Source organism: Egretta garzetta, unplaced genomic scaffold (genome assembly GCF_000687185.1).
Source record: "Egretta garzetta isolate BGI_Z169 unplaced genomic scaffold, ASM68718v1 scaffold126, whole genome shotgun sequence".
Taxonomy (NCBI): domain Eukaryota; kingdom Metazoa; phylum Chordata; class Aves; order Pelecaniformes; family Ardeidae; genus Egretta; species Egretta garzetta.
Genome location: NW_009260128.1, coordinates 4,371,677 through 4,398,668, shown reverse-complemented (window position 1 = coordinate 4,398,668; position 26,992 = coordinate 4,371,677). Strand labels below are relative to the sequence as shown.

General features: G+C 34.9%; 1 protein-coding gene across 1 annotated transcript in view; it reads left to right on the top strand.

Annotated features, from left to right (window-relative positions):
• DOK6 (docking protein 6) overlaps window positions 1–26,992 on the top strand; it is a 172,185-nt gene that overhangs the window by 122,741 nt on the left and 22,452 nt on the right. Inside the window, exon 7 of the mRNA XM_009641470.1 lies at window positions 6,865–6,982. Coding sequence (XP_009639765.1) covers window positions 6,865–6,982 — 118 coding nt within the window. The remainder of the gene's footprint in view (window positions 1–6,864; window positions 6,983–26,992) is intronic.

Sequence of the window (26,992 nt, the reverse complement as noted above, 5' to 3'; positions counted from 1 at the left end):
TTTAAAACCTGAAGACTTTGCCCTGGGTGATGCTGCTTAGAGAAATTATTTCATAGGTCCACACAGTCTTATCCCTAAATGCTGTATATTTTCAAGTCAGCAAATGTCTACCTGCAAAATCTTTTCCTTTATGTCATCCAGCACCTCTCTTTCATAAAATGTCCCATTTCTTGGTAACAGAGAGGACAATCAATATCTGCAAATAATGTCTGTGCAATACTGGATTGTCTATCTCTCATATATATATATATATATATATGTATTAATGAAGAAATTAGCTTAACCTGCTAGCAATTTCTCCTATATGTTAGAGGCTCCTACTGTTTAATTGTGTTTGTTTCCATTAAGATCTACTGTATAGTCAGGCTTGAAATAATATCAGCTCTGTTCATGTCAGCATCATCTCCCACGTTATTAGTGACAGAATGTCCCACAATTTTGTGACAGAATGTGGGTGAAGACACACACCCTACTGACACTCAACACATATAATCCCAACACACTGTAAAATCCAGCTACTTTTCTCCAACATTAATCCATTCTGTCAGACAACAAAGTGATCTATTATGAGCTTCTTTTAGAAGAAAGAAAAAAAAAAGAAAAAAACCCCAACACAGTTCTGCCAGAAAAGGAGCAAAATGTCCCATTCCTCTCTTTATAGTGTGGCCAAGCAGATTAGAAAAAAAAATAATATCAGTTTCAGTGAATCTCCCTTCAGAATGCTTTTATTTCACCATTGTTTTATTATTCATATGTAATATTATTCCACCACCAAAGAATAATCATCATCCACCTTGGCACTGCAAAGCAGTGTTATTATTTTGAGATTTTTTTCTTCCATAATTGACTAAGAAACTCTTTAAAAAGTCATAACAAGGTTAGAATAGCTACTGAAAACCTAATTGCTAGAAATATATTATAAAGGCTGAAATCACCGAAATTACTTTCACAGCTAGCTTTTCTATAAGTCTTTTCAGAAGCCTTATGAGGTCATATATTGGGGAGGGTGGGGTGCCAATATCGTGCATTCTGTCAGGAACAGCAAGCTGGATAAAAGTGTAAAAATAAACATAAAGCAGTGCATAGCAAATAAGTATTATGCTGATACCTATAAGTGTTTATGTTAATAGTAGGCACCTTTAAGTAATGAACACAGTCCAAAAAACACATGACTATTTTCTAAACAAGGTAAGTGGTCATGAACAAAAGGTTCTGGGGAAATTATAGCCAGGGAGTAAATATTAGTAAGTCATCACCAAAGGGAAAAATATTCTCATCAAACTTTGATAAGAATATATCCTGCATCCATTTTCATTAAGTATTTTCATAGAAGTTCTGGATCAAGGCACAATCTAATTATTAGACTTCCAGATTTTACAGTTATAAGACAATATGGAAGTGGGTCAATGAAAGGACAAAATTCTACATGACAAGTTGGAAAAATTGTTTGGAACAGCAGAATAAAATTCAACAGAAACATGGGCAAAACACTGTGCTCAAGAAGGAATAATCTGCTTGAGAGAACTGGATGGGAACTGCTTTTTGTACAGCAGGTCTATGCGTCATAGTTCACAAGTTGAACATAGGACAATAATATCTGCTTTTGCAAAAAAGGCAAAAATGACACCTTTTTCTTGGTTGTTACTGAAAATTCTTTTTCTTTTTTGATAATACATCTTCCATCTTGTTTGCTTTCTAACTCAGCTGCTAGCTGAGCTGGTACTTCAGCTGATGCTACCTTTTAGATTGTATGATTCTTAAACTCTAGTAATTTGCCACTGTGGATGCCAGTGAAATGAGTCTGTGCTATTCCACTGTCAGTAGTGAAATACATTTCTTGACCCCTCTTCCTTTTCAAGGCATAACACACAAAGCAACCTTCCTTAGAGTTATAAAGAAAAAAAAAAAAAACAAACCTAAATAGTGGTATTGAATTCATATTTCCAGACTACAATTGTCATTAGTCTTCTGTGACCTAGTTCTCTTGCTATTTGTTTAAAGACTCTAATGAGAATATGAAATGAGCTGGGGTTTTTCATCCATAATAAACTAACCTATTTCCAGAGTATATCTGTAAAAAGCAAACTGTCTTTATTGTAGGCTAAAAAAAATAGAATGAACTGTTTATTGCTCAGTTCTTCTCCTCAGGCCAAATGTATTTTCTGTCACTTTCAGCGTTTTGACTTTTTTAATGCAAAAAAAAATAATGAGACAATAATATGCTAAACCGATCAAAGCTCAGAACCCTAATACATTTAACAGGCTCCATTCTTGGAATTATATTCATTATTGGTATCAGAGTAACAAATCTATTTAGTCAATGCAGATGGCCTATGGGAATTAAAAGAAAATTTAGCCCTTAAGCTTTGTCTCATGAAAGAACAATAATGACAAATATGGGGAACTACTTACAGTGACACATTAATAGATCTATTTTTAATCAAATGGTCCTTTAAGAATTATAAAGTCACTGGCAATGCAAAGGCTTCATATGACTTAATATTTTGGACATTTTGGATTTGGATATTAGTTTTGGATACAAGAAAGAAATGTAATGTTCACTGTGTGAAAGGTATCAAAGAAAGATTCTGGGGAAACTGTAGGAAACCTAACTACTAGGTATATCATGTCAGATAACAAAAATGCTTCAGTGATGGATTTTTTTTATATTCCCACAAAAAAAAAAATCCTGAGTTGATGCAGTTTTGATACATTCATTTCTACTTTTCTTTTTGCCCAAGTTCTAATTACATCATCATTTTCTCCCTCTTAAGTTGCACAAAAAAGTCTGGATTATGTTTTTCATTTCCTGAAGACCCATCAGATTTGAGAAATATTTGTAGCAAAATCATTCTAGATGCATGTTTTATTTAATGCTACATTAATAGGTTAAATATGTTTAATGTGGTATACTGCTTTTACTTTCCTCTATATTTCTATACCTAGATACCAAAGATTAAGGTCAGTTCATAGATGCAGGACTGCAAAAATACCTCGGTGAAGTCATAGAACGATTTGCGTTGGAAGGGACCTTTAAAGGTCATCTAGTCCAAACCACTGCAATGAGCAGGGACATCTTTAACTAGATCAGGTTGCTCAGAGCCCCGTCCACCTGGCTTTGAATGTTTCCAGGGATGGGTCATGTACCACTTCTCTGAGCAACCAGTTCCCATGTTTCACCACCCACATTGTAAAAAATTTCTTCCTTATATCTAGTTTGTACCTACCCTTTTTAGTTTAAAAGCATCAGGCCTTGTCCTATCACAACAGGCCCTGCTAAGAAGTTTGTCTCAGTCTTTCTTATAAGCCCCCTTTAAGTACTGAAAGGCTATAATAATAAGGTATCCCCACAGCCTTCTCTTCTCCAGGCTGAACAACCCCAACTATCTCAGCCTGTCCTCATAGGAGAGGTGTTCTGTCTCTCTGATCATTTTTGTGGCCCTCCTCTGGACTCTTTCCAACAGGTCCATGTCTTTCTTGTACTGAGGACTCCAGAGCAGAGGGGCAGAATTGCCTCAAATTCATTCCCAGACCAAAGTGTTTATTTCTTCTGTGTGTTTGTGCTACCTCTGCCATTATGGGCCCTTTCTATACAGTTGATGCTAATGCATCTGAGCCTGTTTTGCCAGCTCCAGAGGGAAATGTCCCAGTGTTGGAAGCAATAGTTGAACATTGGCCTCATACATAAGAAGGGTTCCATACTCAGATATGTTGATTTAATTTTGTAATTGATAAATAGTCTTAAGGAGGAGATAAGTGAAAGAATTGTTAAGGATATTTTTTTAATTGTTATATTTTTGTTAAATTAAGGATAGAAATAAATCAGTGGAGGAAACTGATGGTCTACATGTTTCAAGAAAAGAAGAAAATTAAAGGGTTATATACTTGATTTTCCATAGTGAAATGTTCTCTGTTTGAGTTAGCTGATTCAGAAAAGGGTAGGGAGAAGTCAGTTGGTTTTTGCTTTTTTTTTTTCTGAGGCGTAGTAAAAAGGCAAAAGGGAAGAGTATCTAGGATAAAGTCTCTGAACTTACCTGGAGTGATCTCTTCAACTGGTCTGGAACACCAGAAGTCTCAAAGCTGAGTGACCAATTATTTAACAAGTAAACCCTTCTAGTTCATCTTCCCTGATTTACACGCTTGGTTTTGTTCTGTTTTTCTTTTTTAACGTGGTTAACTACCAGATGATCATCTACGGCTGGATAAAAGGAATTATGAAACCGTAGATCTCTGTACATCAAATTCTAGTTTAACCTGTCATTATTTATATAGTAAAAAACTATTTAATAGTATATGAACAATTCATTATATGGATGTTTATATGCCTGTTTTCTTCACCTTGGTTTCAAGTTTTTTATCTGAAACACCCACAGTCTAGCATATAAGATGCTCTCTAGAGAAAGTAGGTTTCTGTCAGTAGATTATCCAATTTTCTTTGAATACAGAAATGTTTTTACAAACAGTAGTTTGTAGGAGTAAGAATTCTGTCATTGTCAATTACATTTGACCAATAATGTGGGTTTTATATTTATAAAAAAGATAAAAAGCAGACTTATAGCTAATAGTGAACTAACAATTAGTCAGAATAACTTCATGGACAAATAGATGTGTGTATTATATTATCATCCTTTATATAATATACAAGGTGATAAGATCTTCAAATCTGTGTATTTATGTTTATATTTTTAAATCTCATATTAAAAACAAAAATTGACAATGTATTTTAAAATGTTATTTTCCAAGGATGACATTTTAATAAAGCAGAAATTGCATTTTCTCTCTACAGAGTCCCCAAAGAAATTTCGTTCATCTGGTCCTATTGCAGTTAGCATATGGTGATACTTCTTGCCCAAAAGGTGATATCAGAAGTTGTTCTTTAAATAGAGAAACTGAGGAAACAAAGTACCGTGAATGCTTGCAATGTGATCTTCAGCACTAGAGCAGTTCTTACCTTAATTTATAATGAAAATGGATTTTTTTATTATTCTTTCAAATCTTTAATCTGTGCATATAAAGTTCTTCTGCATCAGTGTTCATCAGATCAGGCAGGAACTAATCACCTCAGGTCAGGAATAAAGATCTAACTTTAACCACCTCAATTCAGTCCATGGATTTAGATTTGGGATAATGAACCATGGTCAAAGTGGTTCCCTTTACTGGAATTCTTTTTTTTTTCAGAATGCATCCTAATAAAAAGTTTTGCCTACTGCCTCAAGATCACCATTTACCTTTTGGGTGAATGAATTATGAAAAAATCATCTGTGTACTGAAGTTACATGATTTTATTTCTTTTTCTTACTCAACAAAGTTGCCCTTGTTACCCTTGCTATACTAACATGGTAAAATAACTAATCACTGCCCTGTGATAAGGATTTTGAACTTTTTTAATGGAGGAAATGTTTCTGCAACCTCTTTACTTCATATTGAATAGCTTCCAGTGATGATCTGCACCGCTGACAGAAGAAATGTAGTATTTGGCAATAAGTGAGCAGAAAAGGCATTAGCTGCAGACAGGGAGTAATTTTGATGACAACTCTTGAAAACAACAACAGAAATAATTTTAGTAGATTAATCTGAAGCAAAATATCTGCCACACATCAGTGTGTGTTAATACTCAAAAATGAAATAATTGTAGATCTTTGGGTGGATACTGTCTCTAAAAAGCTGGGGTTTTTTTATTACAGAGTAACAGGAGTTTGTGAAGATAAAAATGGCTTTTTTAATTTGGCATTATCATTCTGAGTGAGGAATCCCTAGGAGTTAATCATTATCCTGCAGTAAATGATCCAGACCTTGAATACCTTCTGATCTGTAGCCGGACTTTCTGAAAATGTGGGTTTCCAGGCACACCCTTTCAGAGTGCCACCCTCACCATCCTGCTGCCACTCCTGAAACCAAGAGGGTTTCCACTCCAAATCTTCAGACATAATTCATCCTTCAGTGTTGATCCTTCCAGACATCCCCTGAAGAAATTACATACTCCACAGCATCATCATGATTTTTTTAGATCCTACAGATTACTGATAGCATTTTATATTCTATAAAGCCAGAAATACAAAAATTTTGCAGACACATTCTCTTTTCTTCTAGACAGAGAAAGCATAACTTATACAGGTATATCCAAAGAGGTTGTCAGGATGCACAATCCTCCATCGATCTTTTTTTTTCTATAGCCTGGTCTTGTCTTTCACTCACATCTATAGCACATCAGAGACAGAGGTCTCTTTAATAAAGTCTACATTCCTCCTGTCAGGTTTCTGTGCCATAGCTCTTGTACACATGGTCACTTACCAAGCAATTCACAGTTTTGGTTACATGAAGTCCCCCAAACTGGGAAAATTGGCTCTTCAAGCTGCAGCCTGTTACTGGTGATGAGATGCCTCCACTTGAATGGAAGATTAGGGATTAATGACTCTTTATTGCTGGTTGTTCCAGATTGTCTCTTAGCATCTTTCTGGGTATTCAATCCCATATGCAGGTTAAATGACCAAAGAGAAATGTGATTGTAGAGGGCTTTAAGATTTTACACATATGCTAACTCATCGTTATCATAAGGTTAAAGAAGAAAATAACAAAATGCTGTCAGCAACAAGAATAGTTGCAGATAAATTGGGACATATTCCTATGACCTAACATTAACCCATGCTAATGAACCTATATACCCACATTCATTTTTGCACCTTTTTCCTGAACATTCACAGTTATAAGCTGATGCTTATAACACAGTTGAAATGAAAGTACAAAATCTGTGGTAATTCAGGAAATAATATCTTCCTAACAACATGGGTTCAATTTGCTGTTTTGAGATTATCTATCAAGTAGGGTTATGTGTGATCTTCCATTTATGTTTGCTTTGATTTTTAGCTCCAGACCAGTCTGTCTGAACCAATGACATTATCCAAGTCGATCTCACTTCCTCGTAGTGCATATTGGCATCATATCACCCGGCAGAACAGCGTTGGAGAAATCTACAGTTTGCAAGGTAAGTTCCTTATAAGTAAATGCCACGTACATTAGCTTCTTTCCATTTGGCCAGAATTCATGCAAATTGCTTTTTATTTGCACTGGTTGTTTTCTCTTCATTTCATTTTATCAATTCCCAGGAATCTCAGCTGGATTCCCAAATTTACATAAAACAGGTTTCTTTTAGTCATTTTGTAAACTAATAGTGAAAATTATTCCCAGAATCACCACATAAAGCTGGATAGACAATTTGGCTCAATGTAGCTTCTCAGTAGCTAATGAATGTCAAGTTGTTTTAGTATTTTCTTCCCATAAGATTGTGTATGTATTTGGGCAACCTCAGGGTGCCCAATTAAATCTACATAAACTGGCTACAGAAGTTGTAAGATTAAAACAAAATAATTCTAGGAATAAGAGCTATTCCTAGTGAATTTGCTTGGTGAATCATATATATGAACAGCTGATTTGACTAACTTACAGGTCTTCTGTATATACATATTTTTTTCTCTCTCCAGTTGTCTCTCACATGCTCAGATTCTAAGCTATTTGTTTAAGACTTTAGATGTTATAATTAACATAACTTGATGACGATGATGATGTTTCAGTAGTCTTAAGATGAAATTTATTTGTATCTTTTAGGAAACTGAAATTATTGTTATATGTAAAATGCAGACCTTAGTTAATAGTATTGTTTTCACTGTTAAAAAATAACAACCCATCACAAATATATTCCTTTGTATTACTTGGAAAGGGTTTAAGGATTTAATTTCATTTCTCTCTTAATAATCTGTTTGCATAAGCAATTTACATTTAGATAAGAGGCTAGAAACTGCTCACAAACAATAGTACCCAATGCAAGAAACCATAGCACATGATTCATGAAAATAAATGAAATGCAGTATACAGATGAAAGACATGAAGTTTTTTGTTTTGTAAATTATCACATAAATTAAAATCAGTAGGTGAGCTGTGAATTCAGTGGGTGACTCACTAAAGGGTACAGCAGTTCTTTGCCATCATACCAAATAAAATAAAGACAAATTGAATTTCTAATCATGGTTATAGTCTTACAGTTAAATAACAGTAATGGAAAAAAGAAAAAAAAACTTCCAGTAGTTGTTTGTCACAAAAGTTGTGCTTGTAGACCACCTTAAAATATTCATCATATCACTGGCACTTCTTCTTGAACGCAATAAAAATGAAAAAAAACCCAAACCTGTAGAGAAGTTAGAGTTTCTTTTCTTATGTTCTTGATGGGTCTTTACTTTGGCAAAAAGGTAGTAAACGTGTATACATGAAGTGAGATAAATGTATGGAACATTTTTCATTTTCTGCAATCTTATAAATGGCCTTTGCAATAACGAAACGCTAAACCTGATAAATCAAGTCATACTTTAGTATCTATATCAACTAGCTTTGCAGGACGCAACATATTGCACGTGTATCATTAAAAATGCAAGAATTTTACTTTTTGGAAGTGTGCAGATTTTCTTCAACCTTCCACTGAAACATGGGACTAATAAATATTTCAGAACTTAAGATTTTCATTTCTCTTACATGTACTATGATGACTGAAACTTGAGAAAATATAGTTGATTTCAGGAGAGACTAGTTCAGTTTTACCAGTGGGCTAAGAAATACATCCAGAGAACAATTTTCTCTCCCTCTGCTTGCAAAAGTTTTACATGCAGGAATATTATTCACTATCTGTAATGAAGATCTCTTTGAACCTTCTGCTGCAATGACTAATTAAATGCAAGGTATTTGTGCAGAAGCTGAAGGGAGTGCAAAGAACACCTTTTCCTCCGAAGACCTGTTCATGCTGGTAGTCTTTGCACAGCAGAGACCTACCAGTTGTCAAAGCATCAGCCCACAGATGCTTCATAGATGTGGGTGGAAGGTGGGTAGCAAGGAAGTGGTTTGCGGGCATCACTTCAGCCCTCACCTTAGTACTGCAGCCAGCTGAGAGGAGCTGTTGCAGAGGGAAAAATCACTTGCTGCCACTGTGATCTCCCCGAGCTTGAAAAGGTATATTACACCTTCAGAAAGGAGACGTTTTCTTTAGAGAATAATCCATCAATCTCAGTTCTGCATTTCATGTGTATTTATGGCAAAGCTTTTTACATTCAGGGAACAAATTTTAAAATTCCACACGTTCCTCTGAATATCTCACAAACTCTAAAATGAAATAACTAGAGTGGTGTCTACCTATATTCAGATTACTATCAATATCAGTAAAGTAATAGCCGAACTCACTGTTAAGTACAATGTAAAAGTGCTTCATAGTGGCAATTATTTCAAACTTGCAGTCTGAAGTGACTAGAATTTAATTAATAACAGCTGGTGATGTATAAGGAGAAATGAATATATGCTCATAGTACCTTAAATAAATTTGCTCTTCGGGAGCTATTCAGCAGTCAAATTTAACTTAATTAGTAGTATGACTTGATCTGATAATGAATATGCTGTAGAGTAAGAAGGTGGGAGTTTTTGTGGTTCTTTTTTTTTAAAAAAGACTACATATCAGATGAGAAAAATTAAAACACTGAATAATAGTGCTAAAGGAACACAGGTTGTACAAAATATCCTAAAATGAGGTGAGCTGGTTTCTCTCCTTATACATCTTTTCTTCCATTTGTGTCTTCCTTGCACTCTTTCAGTTCTTGATTGCACTGCTAAGATAAAAGTAGTAATTTAGTTGTCTAATTAATCTTGTCAATAGGAACAACTTGGTGGCTGGCTCTTACCAGTAGCAGCACATCACTACCAGTATTCACCTCGAATTTTACAGCACAGTGCTGCAGGTCTGATAGTTTCCATCCGTGTTCTGCAGCCGCTGTAGAGGTTGTGGCATTGGGCCTCATTAGCTGACACAGTGGTGCCCTTTCAGTGCTGTGCACTGCCTCTCCTCTCCAGCTGACATGACATCGGGCATGTGACAAGCCCCAACGCCACACGATAAAAAGAAAAGGGGAATTGCTGTCATGCTGGAAAACAGTATAAAGTTTTTTTACAGCCATCAGGTTAAATTCCAGTCTAAACTTCTGTGTTGGAGTGATTTCATTTCAAATCCCAACAATACCTATGGCTTTACAAATCACAATGCTCCTTTCTAAAGTGTACATATTGATAATCCAGATCTTGCCTTTAATTACAATTCAGAAATGAAATAGTGTCCTTACAGATTTTTTTTTCATAAAATAAATTAAGTAACAGAATAAAAAAGAAGAAAAATAATTATACCCCATTTTTTGTGCATACATAAGACTTAAATGAATTGTGCATTTTCATGAATAATAGACAGCTCTAACAAGAATTTAAGCCTAACAGAAGATAAACACTCATTGTTATGTTATGCTCTCCTATACGTCAAGATTTACAAAACAACAAAAATCACAAGCCAAGAGTAACCTTGTGAACTGAAATCATGGTTAGGGATGAGAAGAATACAAGTACAAGAGCCATGTAAACACGAAAAAAAAAACCCTATATGTATCGTCATAACTCATTGTTTATTGTTACTACCTGGCATAAGATTTAGCACTGTTTCATAAGATATTAAAAATTGACGAACAAATCATGTGTCTTTTTATACAGCAAAAGATAATAGATAGTATTAATACATGATTATTTTATTATTATTATTTTGTATTTGGGGCTTTAAATTTCCTTAGAACAAAAAAGGATTGCAGGCTGAATTTTCAGCTAGCTGAAGTTTGGTGTTGTTATTCTTGCTCTAGAGAATTTGGATAGTACAAATTTTAAACAGCCAGTTTGTATACTATTAAACAAATAAGGCCAAATAAAATTTTGGTATGGAAACCTGCATTAGCTTTTTCTATTGCAGTTATTGAAATCCCTGAGGAAATTATGTTCAGAAAATCTAATTACAGTCTGGCCTTTCTCCAAGAAATTCAAAATTAAGAATCGCTTCAATCACCCCTGTTGTGTTTGAGTCTGGTTTATATTCCTTATTTGGGCTTTGGTTTTGCTATCCATACTAAAAGTGATTAATACCTACCCACATAAGAAGTCCTATTCATTTTTATGAGAGTACTCATGTGAAGGAATGTATATTTGTGTAAGAATTGCACCAGTAACATCTTACATATTTTTCTCTTAAAGAGAACACTAATGCTTTTTTCCACAGTAAATTGTTTATCACAATTTGCTTATCACCAATGCTTATTTGCTCTATCGCAAATGCTTATCACATTTTGTTGTAAACCCATAACAAAATAATTAAATTACAGTGAAATACACTAAGATGCCTGCTAAGAGCTGGAGTCACATTTTTAAACTTAGTGAGGAACTTTGAGACATAAAACTATAGTCTTCAATGAGACAGGATTTAAGCTGGAAGTGTCACTGAAGCTTTTAAGTACATGTCAAAACCAAAATGAGACAGAAATAAAAACTGCCCTCAATTTATTCTGTAGGAATTTTGCTTTTGATATATAATTATCTTTTTTACTTCACACTAAAGATGCAAGAAACATAAATCTGCTTTTGCAAATCAAAACAGAGGGAAACTCTTGTCTCCTCTTTGGCCTTGGTAAGCAAGCCTGCACTGTCCCTTGTCTTTTGGCCTTGTTAGGTGAGAGCTCACAATTTTCTTGTCTTTTAATATATTCTAAGTAGAATAACATGTAGTGTTAACCCATTCAGCTAAAAGGTTTTGTACATAAAAGGGAGACAAGGTTATACACAAATGATTTCTCCTAGCTACCTAAGTTTCTAGCCTTTTCAAAGTAGAAAGTCTGGTATGTCATTAAAAATAATCAGAGAATATTCAAGCTGCTAAATATTTAGAAGGGTTTGAATCATCCTGTTCAACCCCCCTTAGGCTAATCCTGCAGGAATTTCTGATGTGGGCTTCTGCAGTTTTCTGCAAATTAAAGTATGTAAAATGAATTGGAGGTCATTCGTCATTTTGGCAGTTCCATTGTTTGTTCATATGCCCAACAACAGAATACAGAATCGATTTCCCCATCTAATCTTGATGCTAGAATAATGCGAATGACATAAAATGTTAAATATATCTGTTATATAAACCTGATCACTCAGTAATGTTTCACTAAGCTCTACCAGTAGCTAAAGCTAAAATGCTTTATAGCCTGTCACCTTCCCATTTCCTTTGCTGAATCTCATCAGGATTTTCACATTAGTAAATGAAGCCTATAAAATTTAAAGTATGAATAAAGGACACCTGAAACAAGATACTTACTGAGTAGAAACTTCGTAAGAGATACTTATTTAAAATGACTGTATTGTGTGACTTCTCAGGTCTTATGCAGCAGATCCTTTTCTTTTGAGCCTTGAAATTCTGTGCAAAATAGTGCATCACTAGACTGATTTTAAGATGGCATATTGTAAATGGGAAGTGTCTTACTCAGAAACTAGTAAAGAAGAACCTCATTTTGTTCAACAGTGATTGCTACAGTTAATTAAGAACATTTCTGACAAGCTTTAAAGAGTATCTTGACATATTCCCTCTTGTTCTGATAAATGGTTGCTGAGGTAAGAGGTTCTTACAGTTATGAGCCATGAAAAATAGGGAGGAAAAGACAAAGAAGATTAATAAAGCATATTCTATTGTCAAATTCAGAAGTTCTGATTTCATTCAAGCCCTGCATTGCGATGCCCTTTCTCTCAGAAGATAGTCCTCCAGTGAGATCACTTGTCAGTGAGGTTATTCTATGCTAGACGAGAAAGTGTAGAAGTCACTGTAGTTTCAAGTTACAACTGAAAGCTGAAACAGTGTAAGAGCAGTTAAATATTGGCTTATTACCTCCTCTCTCCTCCAAAAACCAACAAATGTTAAGTCCTTCAGTGCAGTCTACACAAATCCTTAGTTATAAATCTCTTTTTATGTCTTAGCTTAATGACTTCATGAATATATGATGACACTAGCTTCTCACTCAGCGTGAGAAGCAAATCAAAATTTGCCCCTAGCTCAACTTAACCAAAACCAGGAATCTTCAGCCTGAGGTAGCTTAAGACTAACTACAGTTATGCTACCATCATTTGATCTCTCTGCTGTATCATAAAATTCAAGGACCTGCATTGTATCATGAGAGCTGTAGTTCAGTGAAAGAATATGTCTAGTGGAAGAGTAGGTGTAACCAGCTCCATGGATGCAAACTGTCAGCTGGTATTGGATTGTCTGAACAAGAAAGGTTTTCTATGTTATGTCAGAAATTTAAATACTTGTCAAAGGTCAATTTTGTGAAAACTGCTTTTTTCTGTTAAATTGTTTCACCAATAAATCTGGACTGCTCTAGCTATGACCATCTCATTTTGTGTTAAGTATGTTATCACAGTTAGAATCAAGAAGATTGTCAGTTCATTTTCATCATTTCAAACAAATCAAAATATTTCTATGCTGACAAACCAGATTTTTTAGTCAAGTAACTGCTCAAAATTATGGATGAGTTAAACCCCTTTAAAACAATTTGGGATGAGGAGCAGCATATTTGTGAAAAAAATAACTGGTCAAAAAGATGCATTTTCTTTAGTATCTATTTGCAGGAACTGTTCTTTTTCTTTCAACAATTATTTTTAAATAAAGTAAAAATTATTGAATTTGACACTTCTATCGAACATGTTCACAAAATTTTTTTTATAATCTAGAAACAATGTAAGTCTTGAAAATAGGCTGTGTAATGGGAAGAGTGTGGGAATGTTAATAATATCAACTTTGCCAGCAGTAATGAGGAAAGAAGCCAAGCCGAAGTATTTCAAATGCAATTCATTGTGTTCTAAGTGGAAAAAAGACATCCCCCTTCACATTCTAATGTTTAAGAGATAAAATGGCATCAAATAAATACGTATTTAACTGCTTGTCTGAAGTCGCATAACATTGATTGTTAATTGGTTATTAATGAAGTATTAAATATATTTGTTAAGGAAAGACTATCACAAGATCTCAAATACATTAATCTTAAGTTTCTGTAAGATTGTCTTTTATGTCTATCTCACTTTACTAATATGCAACAATATTATGGTGGCAATATTTGTGGCACACGATACACAGTCTGTTGTTAGTACAGACCTACTTATTTTCATAGTAAGGTCAATTTAAGCACAATGGACACCCTGCCTAGTATGCTCAGCTTAATCGAGCCATAAGAATATATTCTTTATAACTCCATAGTGAATTTTAGCTGTGCAGAACTGATTAAAAAATCATAATATTATTCAGCAGAGAAAAAAAATGTTCAAAAAAAATCTTAGAATGTCTTTCATTCTCTATTTATTCAAAAAAAGCCTTTTCATCTTGGTGAATGCTTATATCCTGCCAACTTTTTATTTGATCAAAATGATACATTGTAAGAAACTAAGATAAATTTCACAGAAGTAAGAACTCTGAATAACAATAGCAATTTCCTCCCAAAGCAGAGTTAACAAGATTTCACCAAAGTGAAAGTTTTTCCTCTTTTTCAGTACTGAAGTCTGCCAACTTCTTGTGGTTCCATGTTCAAATACAAGTGAGTTTGCTGTTTAGCTGCTGGATACTTGTTTATCTTTCAAAATTCTTTGAAGATGCCTTTTGGGAAAGGATTTTAATCAAAGGTTTATTGCCCTGAGTTTAAGTACAAACGAAATATTCTGTTATAAAGCTATATGGAAGAAAGGAAAATGCAATACCAGACTGGGAGAGAGATGAGAGAAAGGACATGGTAGAACACAGAGTCGTGTGCTCTGGAATTTACATTATATATAAATATCAAAGACTCTGTCCTTCCTTACCTCTAACAAAAAATGTCCACATGAGGATTCAGTGCAGAGTAGCAGATCAGTGTATGGTAAAGGCACGCCTATCCTAACTGCAGACAGTCGAGGTGAGGTCCTAAATGGAATGAGGCTTTTCACTGTTCAGCAGCAAATGCCTTAATCAGAGAGTGAGGATGAAATGAAAAGATCCTTACTATTCTCTTCAATGACTCAAATATTTATGTTATTGTCTCTAGGCCAAGTTTACCCAAAGAGGGACTGTGCCATAGTTATTTTCTCTGACCTGGTAGTGCATGTGACTTAATGTGGCACGGGTGGTTGTGTTCCCAGCAGTGTTCTGTCTCCTCCTGGGTACAGTAATGCCATCCCTCAGCCCAGCCCAAGGAAGTGATGGAAATCCAGAAGCCTGCAGGGGGAGGAACAGCTTGTTGCCCTGTGCTGAAATGGCCCTTCTGTCCAGGGTGTGTTAACTGAGAAACTAAGGATCTTCTCTCTGCTTTTTGTCTTCCTGGTACTTCTGTCCCCACTCAGGGTAGAAAGCAAGGTCTTGTCCATCTACCTCTGTCCCTTAGGATAACACTTGGTGGAGGCTGCCACTGCCAGTAATGAGCCTCCTTTTTTCTCTCCAAACTCTGTTGAGCCCCATATAGCCACCACAGGCTGTTCCCAAAGCTGCTTGATATGAGCTGAACTAGGTGCAACTTATAGTAACTATTGTCATGCACTCAAAGTAAAGCATCTACTTTATTAATTGAATACTTAGCTGAGAATTAGCTAATTGTGCACAGGTGTGTTTTCAACCTACAGAACATACATGGCTAGTTAATTGTATCTGTACCACTGTTTTTATCTTTTCTGGATGAAATATAATTAAAAGAGGATTTTTATCAGTTGTTTGGTTTCAGCTTCCAAGAAAAATACTCTTCCTCTGGCTTGTAACATTGCTCATTGTTCTTGCATTTCACTAATTAAGCATTTAAATGGTAGCGGATTTATTCTTTTCTGTACTGTACTTCTGTAAAATTAACATTACTGGATATGGTTCTTTTTCATGGAAGTTAGTGAAAATTGCATGACACGAGTTTTCACTTTTACCTAATTTTGCCCCTTTTCCACATATCTGTATAAATAGATAACAATGTCAGAATGTTTTCTTCCAAGATACCTATTATGCACATGCCGGAGTAGCAACTCTGTCCCCATAAACTTGCCCACTTTTTTACTAAAATAGGAATGAGTCATGCTTTTTAATAAGGTCTCTGCATGCTGTGTTAGGGTGTCTAATGGGAAGTTGTCAGATTTCCTAGTTTCTTGGTCATGGACTGATGGCATCAAACCAGGAATCCAGGTACCCAAATGTGCTTTCTATCTATTTCCTCTCTTCATATGTGGACATCCTAGGTTTGGGGAATATTCACAAGTAATATTCTTGCTGAAGGTATGATTCAGAGCCTATTTACATAAGTGTTAAAGCTTAAATTTTAATGTGAAAAAGGCTGCTCTCATTGTAATTGTTATAAATGTAGCATCAGTTTAAATGATTGATTGTTGACAGATTTTGGCCACTTGTTTTTATCCATTATTACTGTTACACTGTTCCAGGATGTCTCAGCAGGTTTCATAGGATTTCTGTTTGTGAGATGACAGTCCTATCATCACCAAACATTTGATGTCACAAGTGTTTTATGATGGAAAAGATAACCTGTTCTGGGTTAGGAAATGGAAATTTATTTCATTCATTCTTGTCAACTGTCTCATTATTTCCCATTCACCAGAGAAGGTATTTAATTCTGAGAAATAGCTCAGCAGGTTTTCATCCCTTTCACGTCTTTTATAGAAACACTTTCCTCTGATCAAGTATGTGCATTTTGGCTGAAATGTCAATCTGTTGCATTTCTTTTCCATTAATCTGTTTTTGAAGAATCTTGTTTTTCTCCTAATTGTCATCATATATTAACTAAGACAACCCATTTCTAACAAGTAAATAGGGGGTAGGGGGACTCAGAGACAGGGGTGGCAAATACTGAACATTAGCGTATCAGTGTGCAATTTTTCAGTCATAATATGTTCTGGTTTCTATGCACTAGTAACATCTTTTGACTCTCTAGGATACCTATGAAAGTTCTTTCCTTAATGCCTGTGCTGCAAAATTCTTGTAACTTCTAGATCTTCTGTTCATCTAGTGTAAGAATGAGGAAAAGGGATTTTTCTTGAACTGCTTCATCATTTTGTACTATTTCCTGATTTGCTGGACAGTATTTCAAAGCAAGGAACTACTCCATCTTATGATCATGGATTGGACCAGCACCAAGGTGTCTTAGGACTGAAAAAATATAAAGAAAGGCTCAGGATGCCTCTGCACATATTCTTATTAACTTAGTCGTACTTCAAATCTTGTACCGAACTGTAGGAATGAGCCATAAATTTTGTAGTGGTGTTTACTGTGTAATAAAATACAGAAGAGGGGGACAACTTAAGCTGTTATCTTCAAGGTGTGACTGGTTTTTTGCTTATGCTTCAGTAAATCATGAATGTTACCAGGGGCATGAATGGCATGCTAGTGCATAACTACTACAAAAAAGGAAAATGTACAGAAAATTTGAATAGTATCATTGCAATGAATATAAGATACTTACTCATTTTGCTTATTTAAAAGTTCAAAACAATGCACGACACAAAAGAAAACCTTCATGACTCAACAAGAAAGAGAAGTTAACTCGTTATTAACTCATTGGTTCTCAGCTGTTGCAAGTCATCCTTGCTCATGAAAAAAACCCAAATTCTACTGGCCTAGACAAGATGAAAAGCCTTCCCTATAACTCATGTCCACAGGTCACTGTAACATAAGCAGGACCCCCATTTTGAGCATTTCTTCTGTGGCCCGTGTAATAATGCAGAGCCTTTTTGACTGGAGTTAATCTTTATTCTGATTCATGGGTCTCTGTTGGATTTTTACATGGTAATGTAGATGCATTTTATATGATAAAATATCTGCACATTTGCTTTGGACTTCAAAGTCATATATAAGAAAGAGATTTCTTTTTCTAATTTTTTTACACTGTTGTGATTAGAAAAAAAAAAAAAAAAAACAAAAAAGAAAACCAAAAACCAAAATGGAGAATATCATTGCAACAGTGAAAATCGTTTAATAAAGTCTTCTCAGTGCCATCACATAACATGAAATTGTGCCAACACACACACTGTTGCTGTATAGGTTAATACCTAGAGAATGGGTCCATGCCATTACACTGTCAGTAAAGTAATATTCAGCCTCAACAGTAGGGGAGTGATGATGCCCTTATCTCCCTGAAAACAGCCCTTAGTCAGTAGGAGCTCTAAAGTCAAACTCTGTGAGTTGCTGCTTGAAAGCATTTTTTATCCAGAAGTGATAGAATTAGCTTTGAAGCCTGTTTTTGCTGACCTCAGAGGAGTAAATTACCTTATTCTTAGAGGAAGCATGACTCACTGTCTGACTGTTCACACAGCATTTGCAGTTTTCACCTGCCTAGGGAAGAATCATTGAACTCTGACAGTTACTGTGGCATCTCTCATCCAACAGCCAAGAACTGTTCTGTGATGTTCCACGATGCTCGAGTGTAGGTACAATTTCAGTACATAGAGTGGGAAGTTTGTTGCTTCATGAAGTGGCCAATGAAGCCATTAACCAATCAAGAGAATTTTTCCTAGGAGAAAATTACTCAGAATTAGTTCATAGCATTTTATTTGAAAATATTTGTATATATACGAATAAGAATGAAGTTTTTACAGATATTTACAGGTGGGATATTTTGTCTGGAGAATTACTAGCAGAAACTGAATACAAAAATCATGGATATGAACACATCAATTATTTCCCAAATATCTCATACAAAAAATGTTAACAAGATTTTTAAACCTACAAAGTGAATAAGCAAACAAAAAAGTATTATGCAGATCAAAATGAAATATATGGTTGTAGATAAGATGTACATGTTAAGACAAACCATGTCATAGAATGATCATTTCAGCATGAAGAGTTTAATATATCATCATACATTACTTTTAGATGCATTGTTGTAACACAGATGTTATTTCAATGTGAAATCTCTACTAAACTGTGTAGCTAAAATATATCAAGGTGTGCCAGATCCTGAATACATACATTGTATGGCTTGTAAACTACATATTCAGTTCTAAATAGCTGCAAATTTTAACCCAACCCGCATCCAGGTGTTTTTTCTTCACAGAAGTGTGTGTTAGATCAAAAACACCATTTAGTGAAAACTGGAGTTAAACAGGAAGCCATGTTACCTATAATATTTTTTACATATTTTATCAGACTTCACAGGCATAAAATATATGGCCAGGTACAGCATATTGTAAATCTCCTTATACCTTCTGTGTCAGACATCTGTCTTTTACAAGTTGCCCAATGTACATTATGTTCCTGTTAAAATCTTTTCTCACTTCTTTTCTATGTAACATTGTTTTTATTTCTCATAAATCATAAGTGCGTTTATTCCCTGTTATTCAAATGTCTATGATATGCAAACAGTTGATGACAATTATGTCCAGTATTCCTGATTATGTGTCAGAACAAAATGAGTGCCAGATCCCAATATGTTATAGATCAGCATAGCTCTGCTAGAGAGGCTTCCAAGTGGTCAATATATATTAGAAATGTTTATTTCACCACAGTTAGGTGTCCTTTATATGTTCTTATTCTGTACTTGTACTATCTGCTATCATAAATGCAATGGTTAATTGTTACCATTTTAATGTGCTAAAAATATTTTTCATTTTAAACTTATTCTAGTTATCCTAAAGTTTCCTTTGCTTAGCAGATGGATTTATGTTTTGTTTGGTTTTGTATGCCAAACTATGACTTAAGTTTTTTATGTTGGCTTTATGGCTATGTGCAAAACGGTATTGCTGGTAAGTATTTGCTGTGTGCTGATTTCTGTGGAAAGTATAATAGGCACATTTACTGTCACATGCTAGCTGGAAGCCTCTTTCCTAAAGACAAGCACTTCAGGCACAAAGACAAAAAAAAAAAACATTTTCTGATCTGGATGGTCATGATGAAAGAATTATGGTTATTGCAATATTGCACCATTGGACTGAAATGCAGATGCCTTTGACAAGAGTATTCTATAAGGTGGTAAGAAATTCAGGTCCTTCATATTCACTATGACCATGGGTACACTGAAAAATGAAGTGAAGGAGCAAGAAGAAAGTCTACCTAGCAGTCCACATTCAATAATACCAAAGAGCATTGCTAAGTTGAAAGACTTCATATCTTCAAGTGTTTATTTAATGAAAGACATTTCTGGTTGGTTTTTTTTTGCTTGGTTATTTTTAATAGGAGAAGAATCTCTGCATGGATTTTCATGCACAACTTAGAGATATAAATTATTACAAGTGGTAGCAGGGTCCTGATTTAAATGTTGCCTTGTTTGCTTATGATCCTCTTGATGCATGGAATAAGACTGTGATTTGACAAAACAATAAATCTAATCTGAAAGTGCCTGATACTTGATAAGCAATGCCATGGCTATGTGATTCAAAATGCTGAACTGACACAAACTCATTAAAACAGTTCAAGTTTGTTCAAAATATTTTGATAGGTAACTTTGGGAAGGCAAATTTTATGCCAAATCAGATATCATTTGAACTTTATATCAAATCAGGTGTTGTATGTTCTCACTTATTCAGTATAAAAAAGCTCATGCTCTGACACCTGATCTAGTTTCAGTCTGTGTGATCGAATGATGTGTACGTGCCTCACTGGTATTAGAATATGTGACCCAAATCTCCATTTTGAATTCTTCTTGCTGCTGCACTTCTGGGCCTCAGGTCACCATTCAAAGACTAGATCGCCAGCAAGGATGCAAGAGATGACACACACTGGAACAGGTTGCCCAGAGAGGTAGTAGAGGCCCCATCCCTGGAAACATTCAGGACCAGGTTTGACGGGGCTCTGAGCAACCTGATCTAGTTAGCAGTGTCCCTGCTCACTGCAGGGGGGTTGGACTAGATGACCTCTAGGGGTCCCTTCCAACCCAAAACATTCTATGATTCTATGACTTTGGGTCCTGCCTCTGAATCAGTCTAACATTTAAATTGCCCTAAATCAGCTGGTCTACCAGGTGTAGATTACTCAATATTGTAGGGGCCATATGTTTCCTTAGGCCTCTGGAAGGTATAAGTCCCTAAATAGAAGTCAGCACTGAAATGGATATAACAGTTCATGCAAGCTGAAGGTGTGACTCCTGGGGAAACAGATAAGTGCCCTGAATTCTCACCAGCTATGAGTATGGTGTTGGGACAGGAAGTACTTTAAATATTGCAAAAAAGCTCTCAGTCCTTCTCAAGACTGTGTCAAGGCAAAGGCTTCACAAAACAACATTTAGTAGTTCCAGATAACTATGTCTATGTTTTTTGCGCAGACCATGTCCATAAAAACCTGAACATTTTAAAAATTTTGTGGTGTTTTTTTTTATAGTGGATTTCTGTAAGAACTTTTTTCTTTCCTCAATCCTTTTCTCAGTTCTCATAGCTTATGCTGTGAAGTGGGATCATTGAACTGGCACAGACAATACAACATTTTCTTCCTTCTGGAAAGAAGTGACAATTTCCCATGAAAATTATTGAGAATAGCTTGTTTACCTCTGAAATTAGGGTTTTTTCCCCACTGCGAAACAGGGTGATTTGGAGAGATATTATACATAACCACCATTTTAGTTTTATATACATGATTGGGATAAAGGGTGTTAGTCATGAAACATTCTAATGTCTGATTCTGAAATCAAACAAATAACCATGCTTTAATTTCTTATCATGATTCCTTAAGAATTGTTTTGTTTTAATTTATTTACTTTTACTTTTTTTTACTACTAACACTTGTTTCACTAACATGAAATTTCACTTTCATCATTTAGCTTTAAAATCTCAATCAATTCAACAAGCCAGAAGCAGACAGGAAAGAGCTGAGATACCTCAGGATAGAAGGGAAGGGGAGGTGGGAGGATGTCCTCTGAGAATTTTTTTCTAGAAAGAGAACTTTTCAAAAAGTGAATAATCAATATTATATTTGGTATCTCCCACCAAAGAAGCTGTGTTACAGGATTTAAGCTTATTTTTAATAACTGCTGTATTTTCATGGCTTGAGAATTTCAGTTTGAGCATCATAGGAGAAGGAGAAAATTCATTAAAATCTTTTTTTCTTTTGATTACCAATCAATTAAAGCAAGTACATTGTATCTGCAGCTTATCTTATAGCTACTAACAATGAGAACCTTTATGCAGCAGGGCTACATAGTCTATCATTTATTTGACCTAGAGGAAGGAGTGTGTTTTAGTATCATAGACTTGTAATCCTATTAAGAACAGAGAGGGAAGAAGAAGGTGAGGTTATCTTTTATAGTGACTGAAAAATATGAAACATTTTGTTCTCTGCCCTGGAATGTTGGTAAAAGCACTGTAGTGACAATATCACATAGCCTTTTCCAGGAAGGAAGGAACAGAAACGTATGTTTTGCCTTCTGGCAAGAACAATGGTTATGCGTTTTATCTGTCAAATCAATCTGTATGTATAAAGCTTCCAGAAACATAGTATCTGTGTACTAAAATATGTGAAACTTAAATTAACAAGTCTACAAACTGAAGTCATGATGAAACCAGAAAACCTATTCTGAATTATATGTGTAGTTTCTAAGAAAAGGGAGAACGTCAGAAATGTTTGTTTTATATCTATTATCGAAATACTAAGTAGGTTTTTTATGTGTTTAAGTAATATAGATGGTGCCCAAAGAAGAAACTAGCTTTTTTAAGACACTATTCAATAGCTCAATTTTTAACAGTTTGTATATTAAAATCTGTGACTGGATTTCTTCTAGTAAATTAAAAGTTTAAATACAATTCTTCCAAACTGTTTGGGGAAACCTTACTTTTTTGATTTTATTTTATGAGAGAGTGGCCACCAATAATATGATATTTTCAAATATTTTGAGAAGTATAATCAGAATAATCCAATAATTTAACACACTATTTACTGTTAGAAATTGAAATACATTTCTAAAATGTTTTATTTTGGAGAAAAAAACTAGACAAAGTGTATATTCTACTGATATCATTCAATTTTTGACTCAAATTTACATTTATTAATTCTAAAATAAAACTAATTTAGTGAATTATAAGAAAGTTTACTCAAAGCTGCTTTTTAACTTTGAAAACTGCTTGTCTTTTGTGTAATACAGATCTGCTCATAACCTTATTTTCTCACAGTACATGCATAAACAAACTCAATTCTACAACTGTATTTGGTTAGATTTATGTTTGTATCACTTCATTTTCTTGTTTGTCAGAATAAGACAGATCGCTTAGGAGTGGCCTTTTACTTGATATTTTCACACTTTATTACATTCACGTTCCTTATCTTACATTACTTCTAACAACAACAGTCAAAACCAATTTTGGACCTCCATATGGATGGATATATTTAATCTTTTGTTAGAATGTTTTCTGGTGATAACCGCTTTGTTATTTTCAGGATTGAATTTAACATGCAAAGGAGATTAAGCACAGTTATCAGACAAGAGAAACTAACTGTGTCTGTGAACAAATTACCTTAACAGTAATCATTCTTAAAGGATTAACTCACATGCATAGATTTCAGTGAACAGCTGGATCATTAATCAGCTTTGTCTTAAATATTTTAATTGTTTTAATTTCCAACTGAAATTTTATAGCAAAAGGAGAAAAAGTCATTCAGACTTTCAACATATGTCCTCACTATCACTTGAGACATGTGATCCACCGATCTATTCTGAAATTTTCTGGTACTATAAATACAATAAATGATAGAATTATAATTCCATTCACTGTGTTAGTAAAGGCCATCACAGTGTGCAATAAAGTTCAGGCAAAGACAATAGCAAAGAAATCCATGTCACAGCACATTCAACTCCTTATAAGATAAATGGAACATACGGTAATGAAAGACTCAGATGAAAGGGGGGGGATGGATGTACGAACATTGATACTCATTTGTGTGCCCATTTTATCTTAATGTTTAGTCTTTTCTTCATATTAAGTGTACTTTTTTGTTGCTCACATTGAATACAGGAGACGGTGTGTTTTACTTTATTTGCATTTCTGCCATTCTAAAAATAATATAGTCATGCCATAAAATCATAACCTATCATCAACATCTATGTGGCTTCAGACAAAAGTATAGAGTAAAAAAGGATGAGAACAGTGGGGTTTAAGACACAGTCATCTTATATTGCTAAATGGCTGAAACAACTGCTTGGAACAGAGGCACCTAGAAGTTACTCAAAAGAGAGGCACGTTCTATTTGCTGTGAGACCAAGAAACATGAGTTATTTCCATAAAAAGGAGTAAACTATCTGAACACCTTCCATATGTTGAAAGGCATGCTAGGTTTCACTGTCACATTCACAGTATGTAGCTATGGACTACAATTAGAGGGCTCTAGGAGCTATATTTATTGCCATTGAATGCCAAAAATGTACATGTCACTGCAAGAAAATGTTTCTTACCCTAAAGAGACTCCAGTTTATCTGTAAAAGGAAAAAGGCCAGTAGTAGGTCAGATCTGAGATATGCTTACTTTGGGTGGAAATTCCATATATTTGGTGGGAATAAGAAGAAGTGACCTCTACCAGAGGTTTTTGTATACAAGTGGACTTTTCTACAAATTTCAGTTGTTAGAATAAATCAATGGAGGACAGAAAAGAAATGAGAGGAGCAGCTGAAAATGCAAGATCAAGATAACTTCTTAGTCTGTAATCATATTATTTCTGCTACCTGTGGGATAGATTATTTATTCTCATATTTAAAAGTTATATTTTTCTCAGAGAGTTTATTTTCCTTCTCACTTACTTAGCTGATCTCAGTCCACTACTGGAGTTTCTCATTAAAGATGGCTTTATGAAATAAATGGTAGCTGTTTCCTCTGCTCCCAGTCCATTAACTGCTCATGAGTAAGGGAGGGCTCTAATGTCTAAATGATGTCTAACATCTAAGCCATCAAAACAATGTATGAAACAGTCAGTTTCTGAAGACTATAAATGTGGTCCCTCTGGCAATTTGCAAACTTGTCAAAACTAATTGGCCCATAGACCAAATGCTATTTTGTCAGAAGGAACAACAGTTACAAGATGGCTTAAGTGCATCCATATCAGTTAGAGAAAAAGGTAAGTGACATAAATATTTCTCCAGAGCTTCATACCACTAGACGTTAGGTCTTTAAAAGGAAAATGGGATAGGCTAAACTGGCTAACCACAAATTAAAACTGTTACAGAGCAGTAGAAACACTAAAGTGCAGCAACTTCTACTTTGATTCAATATTAATCATTATTAATCAGACTTATTCATAAACTTGATTGGATTGGTCTACCTAGGATGCTGGAAAAAAAAAAAAATTGTGTACAAATCATTTTTCTGTCTGCCCCAGCACTGAACCCCTTCCCAATTAAAAGCAACAACTTCAGAGGAATTACTTAGCACAAGGGTAACATATTTGATAAGAGAAGTTGAATTATACTCACAAAAATGTTGTGACAGAGGAAGAGTTGTTAGTTTTACTGTGCTAACAAAATTCCATCCAGACTGTTCAGCTAGCTGAAACAAGAGTCTCTATTGAGATGGGCTGTATTTCATGTTTGTTGTATTTTTACTACTCAGAAGAACTTTCCAATGTGTATCTTTATACTTTTCTTCTTCTCTTTAACACTATGATGATCTCAAGTGCAGCACAAATTCCTTTTTCCTGGAGAAATGATTTACTATGCATTTTACATGAAAGTAGGCATTTCTTAGAGCAAGCTTATCATAGTTCTGCATGTAGTCCTGACAGTGGGAGAACTGCTATTTCCTTAGCAATATTAAACCTTCAGTGATGGGTTCCTTTTCCATAATTTTAGCATAACAGAAGGATGGAGGCATTAATTTTCTGGTGAAACTTTTAGAAGTTTAAAATATTCCTTCTTTCTTCCTTCTTCTACAGGTTGTGAATTTATATCCAAATGCCAGTGCAAGTTTTGGTTTAAATTAAGAAAAAAAAAAGCATAAGAATGATAATTTTCACTTCTTAGCATGATATTCCTCCTTTTAATTGTTGTGAAGTTGTCACATGAGTTGTTAAACAGGTGCTTTGTTTCATTGCCACACTGCTAATATTTAGCATTTTGTCTGTATGCATAGCCATACAGTGCTCCTGGTTCAGTGTTATTCTCAGGCAAAGTATGTAGGGGGGCAAAACATCTATGCTACCATTCATTACTTTCCATTATGCAACTCATTCTATGCTCATTTAATAATACACTAAAAATATGTATTATGATGCTGTCAGTCTGTACTGTTACGTAATAACTGATATCATATGGCTAAATTATTATCCATTATTAATATTATAAAATGGTGCCTTTCAATGTCCTCCTTATTCTCAGACTTTTTAAATTCTTTCAGGAAGTATACATGATGGATAAATCTGCATATGTCTGGATGAGAGAATGCAACCTAGAAACATAACAAAATTTCAAATTGAAATGCTGTACTATGTGACAAAATTTAACATTTTCTAGGGAAATTTCCTTTTTTAGGGGCCCAACTAAACATGGTATGGCTTCAGAGCCAGGAACTTAAGGTCTGATATTCAGTACAATACACAACAGGAGGACCTGAAAGTGCCCTTTACATAAGCAGGAATTGGGGCACAGAACCTGCTGTCTTTAGAAATAATCCTATAACAAGAAACCATACTCCAATGCAATTGCAGTTTGTGTGAGATAGATTTGGTAAACTTAACACCACCAAAAGTGGTGATTCAGGATGGGGGCAACACAGAAATAAAGGACGCCCAAGGCCTTTGTCTTTCGTAGTGCCATGCTATGTTGAGGTAGTGACCAGCATCTTGGAAATTACTAAATGAGTAATGACAAATATTCTTTTTGCATGGTCACCAGTCCTTGAGTGTCTTCACCATTTACCTTGTTAGGAAAATGGCATCTTGGATTGTAGCACACTGAACTAGCAGAGATGTCTGGGACAGAGTAAGAGATTCCCTGTTTTGTTACATTTCTCTATCAAGGGGATCTCCTTTAAACTGGAACCCTGGGCAGCCACCAGCTGCAACGACGTACAACAACAGTGTAGATTTAGCACAAACATGCACAACTTTTTTCAGGCTGTACTTTTTTGCCCTACCAAATTCCCAGAATTATCTCAATGGATCATTCTCCCTAGCTCATTCTTCATGGAAGGGTAGTGTTGAGTCCAGCTGATGCTG